Source organism: Micromesistius poutassou (assembly GCF_964030765.1).
Source record: "Micromesistius poutassou genome assembly, chromosome: 8".
In the NCBI taxonomy this organism is placed as follows: Eukaryota; Metazoa; Chordata; class Actinopteri; order Gadiformes; family Gadidae; genus Micromesistius; species Micromesistius poutassou.
Genome location: NC_140278.1, coordinates 12330673 through 12351884, shown reverse-complemented (window position 1 = coordinate 12351884; position 21212 = coordinate 12330673). Strand labels below are relative to the sequence as shown.

At 44.5% G+C, this 21212-nt stretch overlaps 1 protein-coding gene across 4 annotated transcripts in view; it reads right to left on the bottom strand.

Annotated features, from left to right (window-relative positions):
* oxr1a (oxidation resistance 1a) overlaps positions 1-21212 on the bottom strand; it is a gene marked incomplete at its 3' end in the record, with an annotated part of 48562 nt that overhangs the window by 12651 nt on the left and 14699 nt on the right. For 2 of the 4 annotated variants that reach the window (XM_084471710.1, XM_084471713.1), the window contains exons 3-8: positions 15921-16028; positions 13151-13264; positions 4080-4232; positions 3697-3881; positions 1661-2313; positions 305-464 (exon numbers count right to left, since the gene is read on the bottom strand). In XM_084471710.1, coding sequence (XP_084327836.1) covers positions 305-464; positions 1661-2313; positions 3697-3881; positions 4080-4232; positions 13151-13264; positions 15921-16028 — 1373 coding nt within the window. The remainder of the gene's footprint in view (positions 1-304; positions 465-1660; positions 2314-3696; positions 3882-4079; positions 4233-13150; positions 13265-15920; positions 16029-21212) is intronic. The other 2 variants (XM_084471711.1, XM_084471712.1) reach the window with 1 other exon arrangement.

Genomic DNA, 21212 nt, shown 5'->3' with positions numbered 1-21212 from the left:
CAGCACAGGGAAATGGGCAGGCCAGAAGAGGCAAATGGGTGCCAGGCCCCACAACGAATGCATTTTGGATAGATTCTTCACATATTAAAAAGACAGGATGTGCCTTCAACAGCAGTATTAAACAGCAGACTGAATTCAAGCATGTGAATGTATCACATTCATTCTAGATCCCTACAACTCTTTTCATTTTTTTGCAGATGCTAGTCATGATAAATTGGTATCTAATGCTCAAGGGAATTTTTTGTTTTATTTTGCCCTGTATCTAGATCTAGGATTAGCTGCAGCGTCTAGTGCTCACACTGACCTCTCCTGTGGCACTGAGAACCAATACTCATGCTTCTTGCCCTGCTGGGCGTACTGCTGCATGCAGGCGCTGGCGTTGGATATAAACGTCTTCTTCATGGGCTTCCCCACGCGCAGACACAGGAACTTGTGAGAGCGGGGTTTTCGTCTCTCCACTGATCCTTGTATGGGGGGAAAATGTTATTTTTTAGAGAAAGACATGTAACGCCACATTGTCACATGACAATGCATACTCATCGTCAGTACTGCATTCGTGGTTAATATACATAATGACAGCAGGAAGAATACAAATACATGCCTATATATTACATGCATGTACATTTTTAAATGTACTAATTTGTTCAGTGTGTGAGGCCACTGTATATTTCCATGAGGCTGTGGTTGCTTGTGTGGGCTGAGCTAGTGTGCTCAGAATAAAGGGTGACCCTGCTGTGCAGCCGATAAATACAAGCGGATATCACAGCCCCCTTTTCTCTGTTGGGCAATAATTGCCAGAGACATAAATAACTAAACTTTAACTCTAAGCTGCGTTTCTCTCATCACGGGGGGGGGGGGGGGAGAAAGAACAACTTTAGCTACAACATAGCTATCTAAGCCAGTACAAATGAAAGTGGTCAATCAGATATCAAGGCAAAGATTAGGCCAACCAGAAGGCAATTGAAGCAAGGTTAAAGCCTGTGAGGGAGGGAGGGGAGTGGAAATTTGACTTTGTTCTCCGGAGGCGTTTGGGAATTTAGCATTTACCGCCTCACACATAAAGCCACCCAGGAGAAAATAGTTTTGTGGGTGTTTTGATGTTGGGTTTGAACATTAGCATACAACACCTTCCCCCTCCCGCCACCTCATCAGGTAGCAGGTGTGTTTGTACCCTTCTGGCGTTTGATAGGCTTTAGCTTATCGGCTGCAGGTAAGCACGCGACGCTGCAACCTGTGGTGCAAAACATCAAAGAGCCTTACAAACCCTTCGTTTAAAGCCCGCCTCGCACTGACAAAGTGATGACAACACAGACGCTGCAGTTTGCCTTCCTCTCATGATGCCAATTGCTAGCGATGAGGCACAAAGCAGATTGGTAAAGGTTATCAGGGAGCAGCAGGAGGGACGTGATCCTGACATAGCCAGGGGAAGGCAGACAGGGTTCTGCTTTGATAGTGGAGGTTGGTGGAGAACACCTCGACATTGTCGGCGATGGGGCGTTAGCTGTGATGCTCGAGCAAGTCATCCTAAAGTGTAACCGCGAGGAGTGGGAACACACAAAAAGTATGAGAGTGTTGAGCAGGGGTGACCCGTGTGATGGTGCAGTGCATTCTGTGCAATGCGCCGCCAATGAAAAGTGGGCGGAGCCGAGAGTGCAATTACCCTCTGCGGCGTTCTGAGGGCCCTCCTTCTCCGTCGGCTCTACCGTGTCCTTGTGTTCCCCGGCCCGGTGCCCAGAGTCTGTGGTGCCCTCGCCGCAGGCTCCCTCTTGGCTGGATTGGGGCTCGCTGGCGCCGGGCTCGGCCAAGCTCTCTGACCCGGGGCGTGACGAGCCATCGCCGCACCCCCGCGCCTGGCTAGTGGAGCCGTCGCCGCTTGCAGGGCAGGCGGCGGGTGTGCTTGCGGTGCTCTCTAGGCTGTGCTGCTTGGACACCGTAGAAGAGCGGGCCTGGGTTTCTGTTGCAGTGTTTGGTGGATTGTCCTCCAATGGGGCCAAAGCCTTCGCCGGTTCGCTGACCGACCCGTCTCTGCCCTGGGAGGCAGAGGGGCCGACGTCCACCTGGGTGACGGTCTGCACCGACTCGGTGGAGGCGCCGGAAGACTTGTCCATCAGGCAGAGGTCGTCGCTGGATGCCTGGTGCTCCTCCTCGCGGATGGGCGACAGCTCCGACTCGGTGAAGACGTCCTCGGAGACGGAGCCCTCGGTGCTGCGTGGCGCCGTGCTGCCGCTGTCGTTGGCCCCAGGCTCCCGGGGGGGCGCCTCGCCGTCCGTCAGCTGGGAGGGGTGTCTCTCCGCCGGCATAGGCTCCAGGTCACTGAGGGAGACAGAGAGTTGAACGGATGTCAAAGTCAGAGTCAGCTTTATTGCTTATTCCAAAATATGTGCCAGACAAACAGAGGAATCGAAATTGCGTTTGTCTTCGACCCACGGTGCAATAAGGAGAAAATGAGCCAAAATAAAAAAAGTTATATTTACAATAAATAAATTCTAAATAGTGCAAAATTATTCTGAATAGTGCAAAGGTAAGCCAAATCAAACAGTATATAAAAAATAAAGTAAAAAAGTAAATAGATTTAAATCTAGGGTGAGCACCTGCACAAACTCAACCAAAGACAATGTAATGGATATCATTTTGATTCATCTGTAGAGGAAAAGATGACAAGAGAGAGAAGACAGTAGGCCCAAATTAGGGACAGCGTTGGTGATTAAGAGAGGGAGGGGGAAGTGAGGGAATAGCAGACAGCTGAGAAAACAGCTGGGTCTGACAAAGAAAATAATCACTTGTTATACCAATAGCTGCCCTGGGGTAATACTCCACCTAAATATAGGAATAGCCTGTTGGCCCAGCCAACAATACATGAGACCCACACAGTACACACACATATACACGCGCACACACACACACACACACACACACACACACACACACACACACACACACACACACACACACACACACACACACACACACACACACACACACTATGATAAACACATACACACACACACACATGGCATGAACAAATTTAGCATGACTCAAAACTTTACACGTTGAGCGTATCACAGACGCCTCTAATGTGTCTGTTCCCTGCGCCGCATTTAAAACCAAATGGGTGAGCAGTTGCAACGTGGGAGGCTGAAAGCATACTTCATTAACCCCTGGCTCTAATTGCCACTTCCATTTTATTTTGGCATGGGGAAAAAGACAGATTAAACTGTTGGATGGCCGATGATGCAATCTCAGTCATCTGCGGACGTGCTAAAGTGATTACATCATGGTATGCGGCGTATTGGGGCGAGAGGTAGAGAGTCACACAGAATGAGAGAGAAAGAGAGGGACAGAGAGAGAGGTGATGTATGTGAATGAGACTGTAAACCATATTTTATCTACACTGATAGAAAGGGTGGAGGGGTGAGGGATTTGTCATTGCCATTAACAAGTAAAATAATTTGACTGCATGTTCTTCATTATTGTGAGAGCTTACGCAATGTGCTTTTAGACACACTGAGTCAAAACCACACGGCCGTGTCAGTACAGACGCAGTGTTTTGGAATCTTCGCCTCCAAAATAGACATAAATCATAATCATAGTCCTATGATTCTATTTCTTTTTTAGTTTGCGCTACAAATATGCACCGAAATCCACACCCTGTGTGCCTGCCCTTTGGACATTAAAAGCATGTTTGGGATTTCCTACCCGACCGCGCCGTCTCGGATCTTGGCGTCGGTGATCTCCTTGAAGATGGCGGCCGACTGCACCTCCTCCAGGGGACACATGATACCGTACTCCTCACAGCCGTGGGCCAGCACCAGGGGGTCCATACGCTGGGGGTCGAACATGATGTTGTTGGGTGTGACCAGCAGCACGCCATTCACCGCGCCCTGGGGGTGGGTGGGTGGATGATGAAGCACGCAGATTGGGAGGGGGGGGCAAGACAAAAAATAATTATTATAATTTTGAAGATTCAGAACAAACTGGGTTAAATAACAGCATGAGGGCTGTGGCGAGGAGCAGTGCTGATCCCAAGCGGATTCAATCGAGATGATGACTCTCTTCAATGTCATCGTGTCGTAGCTCACCTTGCCATCTGTGATGTATTTGCAGTTGATCTTCAGGAACTTCTCCGTCAGGGCCTCCTCCTCCTCAGAGGTAGACGACACCACTCGGCCATGGCGCAGGGCCGAAAACACCGGGGGGTGTACTCCTTCTGGTCTGGGGGTGCCATCCGAGTCCTGGACACACAGAGATCCAGCAAGGATGTTGTCAAAAGAAAGGGAAAACTAAACTAAATTTAAAAATAATTGATATGAATATTGGGAACGGAGTGGCAGGGATATCCGCTTGACCTGTGAGATAAATGAATGAATTAGAACATTTCCTCTGTTGGTAAAAAAACCAAAACAATGGTAAATAAAAAGGTAACTCAATGGTGATTGAGCCAATGGCCCACTGATGAAAGCCCCTTTCTTGGAAAGATTAGCACTTATCGCCAAAGGTGCCCCAGGAGAGAATTAAATAGTAATATTTGAGATATTACTTCAGTTATGAAATGTTCTTTTATAAAAATGAGAAGAGTGCAAAAGGAAAAACAAGGGAAACACCCATCCCTGTTTATGCAGAGACAACCCCAGGCTTAGAAGAAACGCCACAGTGCTAAAACTCAAAATCTCTGAACTTTTGGCATGAAAACTGGTTAGGTGTGTGAATATTGCATGGGCACATAAAACATGCTTCAACTAGGGGGCTGCAACAAACAACTGTATATGCAAATCGTATTCAGTCCGGATTAGATATCAGGAATCTCTGCCTAGCAACTCTCTTTTTATTGGATTGTGATTGAAACATTTGCAGAGCAGCATAACAACCCTATGGTTTACCTGCAGACGACTTTGGAGAACTAAACATCACTTTGGCCGAAAAAGGTGAGGTTTGCATGCCTGGCGCTTGGTTTGCAATGCAAAACATATCAACATTGTTTGCATCACGAGAGTGACACAAAGCAGAGATCACGTGAATTCTGTAGACGTTAGTCTTCACAGATACTTTATACAATACTACTATTAGCTCAGAGGAGTGCTAATGTAAAGTGAATCAATTCACCTACCATTGTCTGTGATTTATAGGGGCAATTAGCAAGAATATAATCATACCCTTTCGGAGCGTTAAGCATAATGTTCTCCTTGTCTGGTTAGCGGTGTTTAAATGAAAACTGACGAGGCCATAGAGAATCAATTCATAAGCCATACAAATATGGCATATTGTCTCTGTCAAAAGGAGTCATCATATTCAATACAAACTAAATCATTATCCTTAAACCAATATTTGCACAATGCATTGCCAATAGGGTTGTGTGAGGTTAGCCAGCCTACCCGATGAACCAAAATCCTAATTTAAAACACTAGTGCACAGTAGTGACCCCCCCCCCAACACTGTATGCACTGGGAACGAGCGTGTGCCACCTTGAACGTCATTTAATGGCTGTACAGAGTAAGCCATCAAACTGGCAGCTTGACACTCCTTCGACAGCTTTGTTATTCTCCGTTGCCCTACCAGCCGGTTTCAGTAAAAAAAAAGTTTCAGTAAAAAAGTTTACTGAAGTTTACTGTAGGCCTAAAAAAAAAAGACATTTCAAACTATTCCCATTTTCTGTATGAATAAAAACATTTGTTAGATGCAGTAGCAGCTATCATCGTCTCCCATCAACGCTTGGCTTTGTCATCCACCATCGGTCTATAGAGAGCGCTGCATAGCCAGGCACCCCTCTAACTAAGACCTCACCACACCAGGCCTATATGCTGGCAGGTACAATATATTCTCCATTCTGTTGTTGCCGTGATCCTTTGTCTCCAAGCCAACAGCGCTACGGCGTGATGTGCCACAGATGGCGCGACTGCTGGGCTGTGAGTGAGAGGAATGGTGGGCCAGCTGCTTCTACCGGTGGCTCCCTGCCATGCAATCTATGAGCCTGTGTAGCGGAAGACCGACTCACTGACTGACTGGACTGACTGGGGGTGTCATGTGTGTCTGCATAACTGTTTGACTGCAGGGTAAGAAGGGCCGGTGGTCGCTGGGCAGATGTTCAGCCTGATGGGCCTGTCTGGGGCAGAACAGCTGACTGTTTGTCCCCCTGAGTGAGCCTCAATGAGATTGAGAGACCGACAGCAGGTCAGGCTGAAGGAGCTCTCTTGATGGTATAGGTAGGAGGTGAGGTGGTGGCGGAGTGGGGTGAGGGTAGTGTGTGTGGAGGAAAAGATAATGAGGGAGTAGAGCCTGGAGGTACATAAGCAATATATACTGTGTGTGTGTGTGTGTGTGTGTGTGTGTGTGTGTGTGTGTGTGTGTGTGTGTGTGTGTGTGTGCGTGTGTGCGGCGGGGCATGACGAAGGCGAAGAGAAGGAGGAGGGCGAAATACAAACAAAAAAATGAAAACTAACCAAAACCAAGTGTAGCGCTGTGTGAATGTTGTCAAATGTCAAGCGCCGCCAGACGAGTAGGAGCCAGAAAGAAAACAAAAAAGCGTCTGCTGCACTGCTGACACGTGCACTGCCTACGTTCGCCTCCCTCAGCCTCGTCTCCCAGCACAGTCGACCGAAAAACTGCCCGGGGCTCCTGAACCACGTCGACACAACCAGCGCCGGCTCTGGGAGCCGGGGAAGCTGAGGGGGCCGACCGATCAGTTTCTCCAATAAAACAAGCCTTTGCTGTCAGGGAGACAGCGTGGCGGCGGCACCAGGAAGTGTTCCGTACACGGCTGTAGGTTTCGCTTCCAAGGTCCTCCTTTGAATGTCTTGAAAGAAATTTAAAAAAAGGGAGATTGTGTTTTCACGCGGATTATTGGTGGGACAGCCTTGAGCCAAGCACCTGGCGGCGTCGGGAAATAATGTCTTTGAATTGTTGCGTCCAAAATAGACTTTAGTCCAAGTGGAATAAAACAGCCCCATTTCATTCGCATTCGTGTGCGTTTGTGTTTCTGTTTATCTTTTGGATTGAGGTAGGTGGTAACAAACACAACAGAAACACTTTACCCCCTCCAAGAAGGTCTCAATTTCTCTGTCTCTGCCACCGCCCCCCCCCTCGTACATTAGTTAGTTAGTGCAACAGTTAGTTGCAGACATTATTTTGACACAATACCTTCAAATTATGTGCAAAGATTATCTGCCAACCCTCCATCCACATAAACAGTGGACACACTCGCACACTGGTGATAGACGATCGTCTTGCAGTCAACACATTACTCCCTTTTCATAGAACACTGGCTTATCATTGGAAATAGCAATGGAGAAAAAGGGTGTCAACCACCAATCACACACACACACAGGTGTCTGCAATTTACCCAGAGCTCACCAGGGAACTACTGTCAGACGTGGGTATTACGACCTGCTGACTCCAACAGTTTTGAGGCAACCTGTTCACCATGTGTTGACATGTTCATGCCTCTCGGCTGTTGACAACCGAGACGACTTGATCTCAAGACAACTATCTTTGATATGGAAATTAACACGTTCAATCAACAAGGAGTGACGGGGACTTATGTCAACGTGATGATGCTCCAGGCAGGAAAGCCTGGTGCAGTCTCAGTGAGTTCCCGTGCATTACTGTACACTACTGTGGTATACATATACATATATAAGCTTTAGTAGCCTGCAAAGACCGAAGATAGAGGTGTATGTGACTTGATGAAAAACGTGTTTGTCAACTTCTTGTCACGCTATTCATTTTCAATACGTCAAGGAGGGAGGGACCTCCTTGCTTTCCACAACTTCACCCCTTCTATGGAGGGGGTGAAGTTCTGAGTTCTCGCCCGGTTTCTTGTTCTGCTCTTATCTATGCATTAAGATAGCGGCCCTTGAGTGGGATGGGTGTACAGTATCACCGGTCAACATTTGGAAGTGGAACCTCCAATTTGCCAATCTGTCAATAAAAACTTAGGCACCGCAGGGTGTAGACCACTACACCACAGGGTGTAGTTTTGTGTAAACTACCAGAACCTTGAATGGTTTTCCACCAAACAATGGATTTCCGTCAAACCAAACAGGCCGCCCCACTGAAAGAGCAGGACCAAGGGCATTGTTTATGTTTAGAGGCTGTGCCAAACATCGTCCGTACAGAAAAACTGAACTCAAACTCTTGCTGCTTTCAATGTAGTCAAATGACCAGAGCTGAAGTCTTGGAGTCAGTGGCTTGAATCAAAGAAGGAGGGAGAGAGAGAGAACGAGGGGGCGAGAGAGAGAGAGATCTGATGCAGCACTGAAATGTGAAGATGAAAGAGTTCCTCGCCTGCCATGGGTGGTCAGCTGATGGTGGGCGGGGCACAGCATCCTTCTGTGGAAGAGGGGGTTGAGCAACACAATATGTAGTAAAGGACAGAAGAAGAGGAAGAGGACTTTGTGAGGATAAGTTTTCGAGAAGAGAAATAGAAAGAGGTAAAGTAGGGAAGAAAGAGAATATTGCCATGTACAGAGGCAACATTGCTGAACGAAGAAAAAAAAAGATGGAAATCAAAATCCACCATAGCTCTTCTCTTGTTTATCCATTCCCCAAGTCCCAGACAAAATAAGAAAATGAAATAACAAACTGCACAGATTTAATAGTTAACAAACTAACTATTAAATCTGTGCAGACTTTTTGATTTTGTTGCCCTCAGAATATTGACAGAAAAGGCGGGTGGAGTTTTAGTGATTCCATGGGGCTTTTGACCTTGACCGTGACAGTGTGAGATCACGCCACACAATATGACTCCACAGTGCCCTCAAGTGGACAGAACGATCAGGAAGCAGGACGTTGATTGACTTCATGAGGTCTAAAATCCAAGAGCTCCATTGCGTGATACCTTTTATTTTATTTGGATGTTAGCAGTACTGACTCAATGACCTGATTATTATCATAATAATAATCATAAAAATGTCTAGTTCCTACAGCTATTCTGCACTCATATCTGGTATTCTTTGGAAACTTGCCGAGCAGCACTTTAATTAGTAGTTGCCTCAGTATGGATTTCAATGATTTCAATCGTTCCCAGTCTCACTTGGAAGTCATTTTTGGATAACTGCATTAGCAAAATGACTCAACGTAAATGTAAAAGATATGAAAATGTTACGCATTTTATATGTCAACCAGGAGACGGGGCGGAGGGGGAGGGGGGACAATCCGGGAAGAAGTCCCGTGATTCTAAAATGACGGTCCAGTCAAAAAGCCGGGTGGATTCATTTGTGCCTTTAATGTCTCATTTGTCTAAATACTTACACGAGCGGAGATGTGCAACGGTGTCGGCAGACACTAAACACATCGCGGGGAGCGCACCCTAAATAGCCGTGGAGCCGGAGACTAAATGTACCTAATAAGTGGATCCAGTCCCAGCTCATGAAGAGCGCTCGTCATTCCACCAGTGCTAATTTTAGATCCCACCCCGGTAGAAGGAAGGAAGTAGAGGAGGGAGAAATGGAGAGAATAGAGGATAAAAGGTGTGGATGCCAAAACAGGAGGTGACGGGGGAAGGTCAGCAGTGGGCGGGGGGAGTGTGACGGTGCCAAAGTAAACATGCGTGTGTACCTGCATGTGTGCCCGTCTATTCCTATGTGCTTGTGAAGACTACATGCAGGGTGTGCGTGCGTGCGTGCGCAACAGAAAGAAAATTAACCTGTCTGCAAATGCCAGAGAGAGAGAGACGGGGATGGAGAGATACACAGCGAGAGGGAGAGGGGTCTGGAAGAGGCCATAGAGGACATGACTCCCCACACAAATGACCAGGGAACAGAGCATGCCAGCGAGTTGCTGGCTGCCGGATAATCTAATGACAGCAAGCCCATCAGGCAGAAAATGGCCAACATGCATGCTTTTGTTTTACACACACACACACACACAAAAATAAAAGGTTGAGGTTGGTGTGTAGATGAACACCGAGACTGTGCGACCAAGTATGTAGTATTCCTCAGGTACCACCCTACCTTGATGGATGAACGTCTGAATTGAAGTGATTTCCTTACAAATGATGGTGGGCGCATTGCAGCCATTAAAAATGTTACTAAGAATATATGACATCTATGGTGCAACAATAGTGCCCTTGTACCATTTCTCATCACACTAATGGTGAACCAGCAATTCCCGGGGTTACTCTTTAGGCTAGGGGAACATCCAGTAATAGGCTATTTAAACATCTGCCGCATTCAATGTATCAGTATACAGAGCAGACAAAGACAACAGTCTATTTTATTGCCTCCCCGCTATATATATGTACTTGTGTCCTTCTATTAGCGGCTGGCCTCTTTGATAAGATGATGGCACCAAGATAGTCTGGTAATTAGAAGATGTAGGGTTGTGGAGGAATAAGTTGTTATTATGGTTCTTCCTGGGCGTTTGAATCAAACAGCACCTGGAAGCTGCTTCCCCTGCTTCCTGCTTAAACAGCCCTTGGCAATACAGGCAGCAGACACACACACACACACACACACAAACACACACAGTCGTGAAGACGCACTTGTGCACACACACACACACACACACACACACACACACACACACACACACACACACACACACACACACACACACACACACACACACACACACACACACACACACACACACACACACACACACATAGATTGGGAAAAGAGAGCAGCCGCGTGAAAAAAAACAATTTTCCCAAACAAACCCAGATCTCGCAGACACACAAGCACACACACAGACATGCACACACCGCGGAGACGTCGTTCAGTGAGCCATCGGGCCCTATCTGCATTGCCTTTCCAGTGCGCTTCCTCTGCCTAAAATAATTGCCGCCTGGCTGCATGTCTGGTGGAGAGTGAGCGTCGCTTCCACCGCCGTCGCCGCGCTTCCAGTTGCTCCAAATATCCGACGCCACATCATTTTTAAAGGCTTAATTCCTCCGCAGTCGCAACCCGTCTCTCTCGCTCTCTCTCTGATCCTCCCCCCGTGGAGAGGCCGACACAATATGCTCTCATTCCTCCATCAGGCCTGACCTAAATAGATAAGTCAAGTCAACTGAGCAGGCCCTTCTTCTGGGTCTGCCACTGCTGTGGTGGGGGAACTACTGGTGGACGCGGGGGGGGCGGGGGAGGGAAAGAGGTGGGGGGGGGGGGGGGAGGGAAAGAGGCGGGTGACCCCGGTTCGATGGATGTGTGGTGGCTGTGAGGCCGTCGGCAGCAGCAGCCATTTTCCGGTAGGGGCAACAGAAAAAAAACCCACGGATGTCCGTTGCCGTGGAGATGGGAGCCAGCGGGAACAAACAGACTGTATTTCTTGTGGTGGTGGGGGGGATGGGGTCCACAGAGGTTCCTGCAGTGCTTATTGATTGGCTCATTCGGATGCGGACGACACGAGAGGTGACCTGCAGAAAAGGGGGTTTGAGAGCAACTGGGCTGGGGGGGGGGGGAGGTGTGTGTAATGTGTATATATGCCAGCAATTTATGCCGTTTCCATATTATCACTACTACTATTTCATACATACTTCATACTTAACTAGAAGGATTTATTAATCTTTTATTAAAGGGTTTGTTATTCTGCTTTTCCTCATGGGCTAAGCCCACAACTCTGTCCCGAGAACAACCAAGGTCCGAAGATCAAACACTATTAGCCCTTTAAAACGGGCTATCTTTAGAGCTGCTGAATCAATGCCTTCAATGCCAACCTTTCTCAGCAGCGTTCACTCCATGGAACGGCAGCAACCTTTTGTGAAGGCAAACTCCCAGCCACGTGGCACTCTTTCTTACTTGCTATAACAAACCAGCTATATGTTATACAAGAGGCTGGGCACTTACCTAGAGTTGCAGTAGCAGAAATAATGAGCATGTTAAATGGTAAACGGACTGCATTTAAATAGCGCTTTTCAAACCTGTGGGTACTCAAAGGGCTTTACAATTATTGCAATAATCATCATTCATAAACAGACGGCAGCGTCGCCCAGCCAAGGCAACGGGCCCCTGGTCTGGGGGCCCCTCCACACCTGCTGCTCCACCTTGTGAGCCAGGGGACTACGGGGACTGGGAGGTCCAACCATAGTAACCGTCTGTCCTGGATTCACTAAAACACGTTACCAATACAGCTTGTCAAAAGAGCTTCCTTGTACCAATTCTGTCCAAATGCATTTGGCATTTAGGAATGAATGTGTGATTGTACGGAATTGATGGACAAAATATATATTGCCATGCAAGTACTTAAAAAAAACAATAACACAAAGACCATTGTGCTACTGCTGTTGTTTACATTTGTAGCAGGCATGTTCACACGGAATGCTCTTTAGGCAGAATTGGCACAACAAAGTGATTTAGAAAAAAATGATATTGGTTATGGTTCGATCACCACGACCGGTATTGTCCTTTATCACAGACCTCTTTAACACAGACCCCTTTCGGCCTGACAGACCCGATGAAGCAATAACTGCACTGCCAGAAAATGGCAGGCAACAATATGCTTGACATCTAGCCCTAGGAAGCCAAAGGCCACATTACAAGTCCTACACAGAGAAAACAAAAGGCTATTACAGCCTGTCTTGGCCTTGGACAATATTACAGTCTCCCCCGCGTCCCTTGCCCACGTTCCTCATTGCTTGGACAATATTAGACGTTGTCCCTGGTGTGTCCTTGGATTATATGAGACAGTTCTCCCCCTGCTGCGTCCTTCATGACACATCCTTCTGGGTGGTTGCCATTAAATTGATGATCGATGTGACTTTGAGATGTCACAAAAGCAGGCCAGGCTGTGAGTGTTTCTGCAAACAGTATGTGTGTATGCCAGAGATGAGTGTGCAAGTGACATGTTTCTCTGTATGTGTGTGCATGTGGGTGTTTGCTGCCCATTCTAATCACTCATCAGAAAATGATGGCCACAAACTGGTTCACACGTGTGCATGTTGTAGATACAAAAACGTGACTTTGAGCATCAACCATCAATCTTACATCACTTTGTGTTGGACTGGGCAACAGGTACACAGATGAGCCCATTCTACTGTGTGTGTGTGTGTGGATACTATCCCAAAGTGCTATTTGTAGCAATAAGTACAAGTCATTGGCAAGTTGTATTTTGCAAGGGCTCCACAACCTGGACTGTGTAGCTGTGTGTCGGCGGGTGTGGGGGGGGGGGGGGGGGGGGGGAGGGAGGGGGGGGGGGGGAGGGAGGAGGAGAGTCCACGTACCGTCACCTTCTCCAGGTCAGCCTCGGAGGAGGTGGGAGACAGGGGGCTGATGGGACTGAGGGAGGGGGAACTTCCCACACTGGAGATGTATTCTGGATCAGGGACGTACAGAACCTGCACACAGAACACAAAGACAGCTCCGTATTTACACAGGCTAAGCCTCTGTGCAAACACTCATGCATGCATGCATGCATGCATGCAAGCAAAGGGGGTTGGGGAAAAAGGATCGGCACACATACAAATGCATGGATCAAATGTATAGTATAATATGAAATTGTGTATATTATATACGTATGTGTATTTTCTGCACATTTACACGCATGTGCAGAAAATACACATATATAATATACACAATTTCATATTTATTTTATATGAAATAGTTAGGGAAAGGTTTCAATGACTAACATGGGGAAAGAGATACACTTGGATGTACTGTATGTATGCAAGTACATACATATCTATAATACACACACACACACACACACACACACACACACACACACACACACACACACACACATACATACATACATACATACATACATACATACATACATACATACATACATACATACATACATACATACATACATACATACATACATACATACATACATACATACATACATACATACATATATATATATATATAGTGCTGTCAAACGATTAAAATATTTAATCGCGATTAATTGCATTAATGTCATAGTTAACTCGCAATTAATCACACATTTTTATCTATGCTAAATGTCCCTTGATTTCTTTTTGTCCCATTATTTTTTCTCATTTTAATACTCTTCAACATGGAAAAGTGGATCGGCTTGCTTTGTGCAAATGTTTTTTTTTAAAACAATGTTGCCATATTTTATTTTTTGGCCATATTATTCGGAGTTTAAAAAATTAACGCTGTTAAATTGGGTTTGCGTTAACGCCCTTAATAACACGTTTCACAGACAGCACTAATATATATTAGGGCTGTCAATCGATTCAAATATTTTATTCGATTAATCATGATTAACTATGATCTATGATGTAATACTCTTTTCAACATGAGAATAGACAAATGCTTGCTTTATGCAAAAAAAGCATGTTTATTTATTGCTACAATGAGAAATACTCTCAGTTCAAGTAACTAACATATGCAAACTGCATAGTAATGTTTACTAACACAGTAGTGTGTTGAACTTCACATTTGTCTATCTATTCATCCCCATTTTTGTTTAAGCAGCCATTTAACACAAAACAATGCCCCTCAATGCATTGCATTGCAATTTGCATCAAATTCAAAACAAACAGGGGGATGCACAAAATAACTTAATAATTTAAAATAAATAAATAAAGTGTCCATGAAACAGTGTTACAGAACATGACTCGAATGATAGTGCAGTCAGCCTATAGCCTATAAACAGCTGTTCTGTTATATTCAGCAGAGGCTGAACAACCCAACCTCCATCTCCTCTCTCCTTCTTTAACAGACCAAATAAACTAAATATCAGCCTCCATCTCTTCTCTTTTTTAACAGACCAAATTAATATCAAGTTATTTTGTATTTCGAAATATTATCGTCTTTCGTATTTCCAGTCGTATCGTATTTCCAGTGATTGGATGCAATGCGTATTATTTCACACAGACCGTCGTCCTCCACAATACTTATTGGCCTGTACGCTGTAGCCACACATTTGGCAACTGCCTTTATCCATTACTGCTCACGGGGTTAGTTTGTTGGCGGCATCGACCTCGTGTGCATTGCTTCCTGATTTCCCGAGCTACGGAGTGGCCCGAGGTTCAAATGTCACAGCGTTAATCGTGCGTTAAAATAATTAGTGCCGTTAAAAGCATGTTGCGTTAACTCGTTAATAACGCGTTAACTTTGACAGCCTTAATATATATATATATACAAATTGTGATTGTGAGTGCATCAGTAAGGTGGATAAATCAGTGGCTGTGGTTGTGCAGGAGTGCAGAGTGCAGCTCACTCAAGTCCCAGCCATGAAAACCAGAAGACGGCTGATGGCTTGGTAAGTGCTCTCCAGCCGCTCAATGTTTGGACACAGCTCAAGTTGCCTTTGTCTGTCCTTCCCCAAGCCCAGAGAGAGTCAGAGAGCTAGGCTTCAGAGTGGCTAGTCACCATCTACATTTTCTTTCAGAGGGCCAAGAAATTTCCTAGGAAAATATTATGTTGGATGCCTGCCGTTTCGCAATTCTAAAATATGGCTGTTGCTCAACAGTGCGAGATCTATCAAGACATGTGCATGCGGCACTGGTTTTAGCAGACTTAAAGCAGGTTAGCTTCCAAGTCAGTCAGACCAACAGGCATTTTAAGCTAAATCGAAATGAAAGAAACCCCTCCTAGTTGAAACAACATCATCATCATCTCCTAAAGAGAGTACTTCACTAAAAATAGTTTCCTGTTAGAAATAGCTAGCAGAAACTAGCTGAGAAAACTGCAAAAAACTGTACATAAATACTGCATATAACATGGCCAACTGGAGCTGTAAGACAGTTGTAAGAGAAGTATATCTTCTTAACTACAGTGTATTGAATAAGACTACAGGACAACATGTCCGTCCGTCGACCACATCTAAATTGCACAACATTTTATTTTGAACCACGTAATAGCCCCAAAGTTATGATTGTGTGCATGGAGACCTAGCCCCAGGTACCCTGTGGGCATTCAAGGCATGGTTAGTTCCCCATGAATGTGTGCTTGCATGGTTGTGTACTGTATGTCGGTGGGTGAGTGGTGGTGGGGGTGCACGACCCGGGTCCACACCTGGCCAGGCACCACGGCCCTGGAGAACAGCTTGTTGAGCTGCACCAGCTCATTGGGCGTGCTGTCGAACTTGAGCGCTATGCTGTTCAGCGTGTCCCGGGATTCCACCTGGACCACAAAACGAGAGAGAAAGGGGTGAGTTGGGGTTGCAGGCTGCATGGGAGGATAGAAGAAGCGGGTGAAAGACACGCCTGCCGTTAAGAACTGCAGGGTTGTGATGGGTTCTTCCATAAGAACTGCAGGGTTGTGATGGGTTCTTCCATAAGAACTGCAGGGTTGTGATGGGTTCTTCCATTAAAAAGCAGTGTTTTTCAGATAAAGTTCAACAGAGATGACTAGCTGCCGTCCTCCCCACCCCACCTTCCTCCGAGTGCAATGCTGTGAGAAAAGAGCTCAGATTGTAATGTCAGCGTTGTTATATAATGTAACAAAATCTCACCAAGAAACAGAAGATACAGAAGCAAGTCAAATGAAATGTAAATTTCATTTCCATTGCGTAGACCACACAAAGAAGAACCGACATAGTTATGTTGTTTGTTAGGTGATAGATGTAAGTGTAAGTGTAAGTGTAAGTGTGTGTGTGTGTGTGTGTGTCATCAGGTGGAGCACTTCCTCATGCACAGATGTTACACTGTTGCCACGTATGTTATCCCACATCTCTCCCAGTAAGCATACAGAGCGCAGCGTGTCTATGTCGCTTTATGCTGTACAAAAGGTGAAAGTATTCATGAACTGCCGTCACAAAAGCATAATTTCTGTCAAATCTTTTTTTTTTTTTAACCTTCCTAATAAAGATATCAGGATTTGTCAAAAACAATTTGTGTGTTACAAATATGTCAGATGGGGAGGGGATGACTTTAGCATATGTGCTGACACTTAGCCGTTAATAATGAGGGACAAGGAGACGGAGAGAGGGAAATTGAATGGAGCAGTCATGGGATATCCCATGGAGCCCTGTACATTTGACTAAGTGTTTCTTCTCACAAAGACACAGAGGAATGTTTATATACACACACACACACACACTACAGGACAGGGTCAGAATATATTTTCACATGACAGACAGAGGAACTAACTAAATATTTACAAGTGCTTAATGACAAACAAAATTTCAGGTTGTTTTTGTTCATAATACTCATAGCCTGAAGGTTTAAGTTTTCTGGAACCACTGGTTCCAGCCCGTAATCAGTTTTGAGGAAAAAGAGAAAAGTGTGTACTAACTGGACCCTTTATATACCTTTGAGTATATGAACAAATGGTCCAGTTGGTAAAAACTTTTCTTTTTCCTCAAAACGTATCACATGCTTAGATGTTGAAAGTTGCATGGTGAAGATGACCCAAGGAGCCAACCAAAACAAAGCCTGATGCAGTATTCTGGAGGAGCTGCAGCCTCCAAGGGGCAAGGTGAGATTAACCAACATAGTCTCCGGGAACAAGGCCCGTTTGGTTAAGCCAGACAAAGGTCTAGTGTCTGGAAAGAAATATTGCTGTCAAAGGAATACAATTTGAAAAAATGCTGTGTAAGCATGGCTTCATAAAAAAAAGATAATATACAACATACAAATAATAAAAAAATAAATAAAGACATATGTATACGTGTGTAAACACGCACCCACACACAAACTAAATCTCACTCGCTAGTTTTGTGATTTTCTAGCGGATTCCAAAACACTCGTCTGAAGTCCATTACACAACAGCCTTCTGCCTTCAACTACATTTGCAGGCTGATTAAATAGGCCGGCTTGATTAAATGCTAATTGCATCATTTTTCAAAACCAAATCACATCAAAACACAATTCCTCTATGAATAAAAGCGCCATGATATCCTAACATGCTGCTCAGCCATGAAGACAAATCTAATAAACTCACTAAGGACTGATATATGATCCCATGGACCAGGAGTAACAGACACACTAGCATGAATCGATTAATTATATGTATAAACAAACATGACATAAAACGGTATATATATATATATATATATATATATATATATATATAGTGTTTTTTTTTGTTATTTTTCTGCCAAAGGACAGGGTCCGGCTCTATTGACACAGCACCACAGTGTGTATTTTGGGGTGGGGAGTGGGCTGATGACGAATTAAAAAATGCCACAGATACATGCATGCACTATGAAGGCACAGCATAAAAAGAGTAGTGAAAACAAAACCTTAAGAAAACAAAATGTGTTCTGTTATGTTACAACAAATAATTAGTATACAACAATAACTCTAGGCTATGGTATTTCATAACTCAAACTTCTTAGATATGAGGTAAACAATATCTGATTATTCATTCCTAATGAATTATATCCTTACATTTGTTCTGGTATACTTATATAGAACAAATGTCTATTGAATATCATTATTGATTGGCTTTTAGACCTTTTAATGGGAATCCTAACAACGTGCTATAATGCTTCATGTAAAAGTTAATCCTTGAAGATGCATTTGTTTGATAATCAAGTCTGAAACAAATTACTTGAAAATGGCCCAAGGATGATGCCCATAGAATTCCAGCAGATAGGAAAGTACAGGGAAACTGTGTTCCCTGTTATGCACCTGGCAGTTCTCAGACTCCCATCAATGTTCATTATGCCAACATTGAGACACTGGTGCTCTGCTGTTTAGCCAATGGTATCCAACTGCATACTCCACAAATACCCTCCAATACATTAGTTGAGAGAGACTTCCGAATTGTTTCCCCTACACCGCAGTAAAAAAAATGACACAAAAGGCAAGACTGTTCTCTTTATTCAAAACAACACAACCTCACTGCACCAAAATGTAATGTTATGGTGGCCTAACGGGTTACGGATCCCATTATATATTTTTCTATAGCTTATCCAATACCTTACATTGATTACGCTCATGTTCGTACACGTGAGTGCAGGGAAAAAAACTGCACAAAGCATCTAATTACTGAACTGCGCCCTGCTGAGTGAATATGTGGCTAACCGGGACAAGCACTGCTTTATGCACAGCATCACTGCAAGTTTAAAACACCGTGAGGCAGATTTAAAACATTTAATGACGTCTTTAATTAGGTCGGGGAACAACAACATCAGAAACCTCACGAGAATGGTGACAACCGGGTCAGCATGACACACAGCGTATTGATTCTCCTGAAACACTACAGCTCTAATGTAAACAGTGAGCTATTTTCAAGTCGAACATCGACCAAACAACAACCACATAATATTGTACGAAATAAGACGGACAAATAAAGTACATGCAAACAGAAAGCCCAAGAAGGGAATCACACAATTCCATCTACGCCCACCTCCTGAGGGCTGCTTCAAATGTGGAGGATGTGCACAATGTACCAACATGATCAAGTGATGATCAGTCGCCGTCATCCACATACTGGGAAAAGATTTCAAATAAATAATATCAATTTGTTCTCCTGTGGCCTGGCTATGTGGGGAGCTCCCACCCCCTAAAACAGCGAATGAAAACAAAAAGAAGGCACAAAAAGGGCTATATCAGCGGGACTGTCCAATAGCAGTACATTTCAACGACCTTAAACTTGGTATCCTCAGTGAGATTCAGTAGGATTGAAAAGGTCAACACAAAAAAACATCCTAAACCAAAGCAAAATGTATTAGATCTAAACAATTCAAACACTTGAACAGATGAGAATAAATGAGGTCAGTATTATGCTTTGGAACAGATGTCTTACCTTCCTTTCATCCAGGTTTTCAATGTCCGGTTCAGGTTTTGCAATGACTTATGCAGTCTGGTGGTTGGACAAATACTTGGTTGGACCGTGGTCCAAGTACATTGAACCTTGTATAATTTAAAATATGTCCCGCTTTGTGGAACTTTAGCCCTGGTTAATTGTATGTTTTGTTGTTCTTAGGGTTAGGGTTAGGGTTATCTGTATATCCATCATCGATATCCTCCCTACTTATGTTTCTATTCGGTTGACAAGGTGAGGTTGGGGCTTTATCGACAGAAGAAGGTGACAAGTCATTTCTGACAGACCAGTCTGACAAAGGACTTTGCAATTCATCTGAATAGTAAGCTGCTGACTGGGAGAGTTCTCTCCAACTTTTATGGAGCTCTTAAATTCAACATGCAATAAATTCATGGCACAATCAAACAGTAATGGTTTTCATGGTTTTTAACATATTAATAAAATATCAATACCAAGGTCAAATTTTCTAAAATAGAAAATACTTTCATTATGATTCTGTGCTAATTGGAGTCACTTAATTGTCCTTTAAGATCTGCCGTACATCTAGTGCATGTTAGGATTGGCTGCAGCTCCTTGAAACCCTTACTACGGGAAGAGTTAAGGGTGGTGGATGGAATGGAAATAACTACCGGAACCAGAAGATAATTAGCCTATCGGAAGTGCAGCCTTGGGGTTTCCACTGAATCAAAATTGTCATCGTCATGTGTTCCATAAAATACAATAACAGTATGCTAGGTACTATTACTGTTCAAGGTCGTCATGATTCAGTCTTCTGCAAATGCTTGGTGGTCCTACATACTACAAAACGTCATCAGGGAAACATTGAGAGGAGCCTTGCAGGGTTCTCGATTAGAAGTGCTGCTATTGACAAGATAGATCGCTAACTCAATTGACTAGAAAACTGCCAACCCGTAGAAAACTAGGCCGTATGATACGGACCTCCTTATTGACTCATTGACCGATGTGGACGAGGGGAGGGAAAGAGGGATGGAAGAATGATCCATTACAACCTTAAGGGTCATGGCCCCCTAATGTCAAGAGAAGCCCTGTATTGTTTTACCAAGGATCAATCATACATAATTTCGAACTGCAACCCTGGATAAATAATTAAAGGCGCTTCCTGTTTGTCGACGACAACAACAACAACAGGTCTCTTCAAGGAGGTGGTGGGGAAGTGAGGCAGCCATTGTGAGGCCGGCTGATAGAGATATTGTGACATTACTCTGGCCCACGGTACCTGGGGACAGCGTATTGATCACACAAGGATGTACAATTGGCCACTTTCTCGCTCCCTCTGGGTTCTCAGAAGAAAAAGACAATATGCTGATATGATGATACGCTGCTTCAAGAGGCAATCGGGAGTCAGACGCGACCCAAATTCTATCGCCTTACCAGTTTTGTTACAGACAGTTCAATTAACAATTACCCAATTGACACGTGAAGGTAAACAAATGATATATATAGTAGTAGTATAGTAATGAAGTTTTCCACTGACTAGACCATGTATTCATACCTCACTGGGTTTGTGTCCATTTAAAATCGTTTCGTTTATTTTAAACACAGAAGAAATTAAACTACAATAAAACAAAAGCC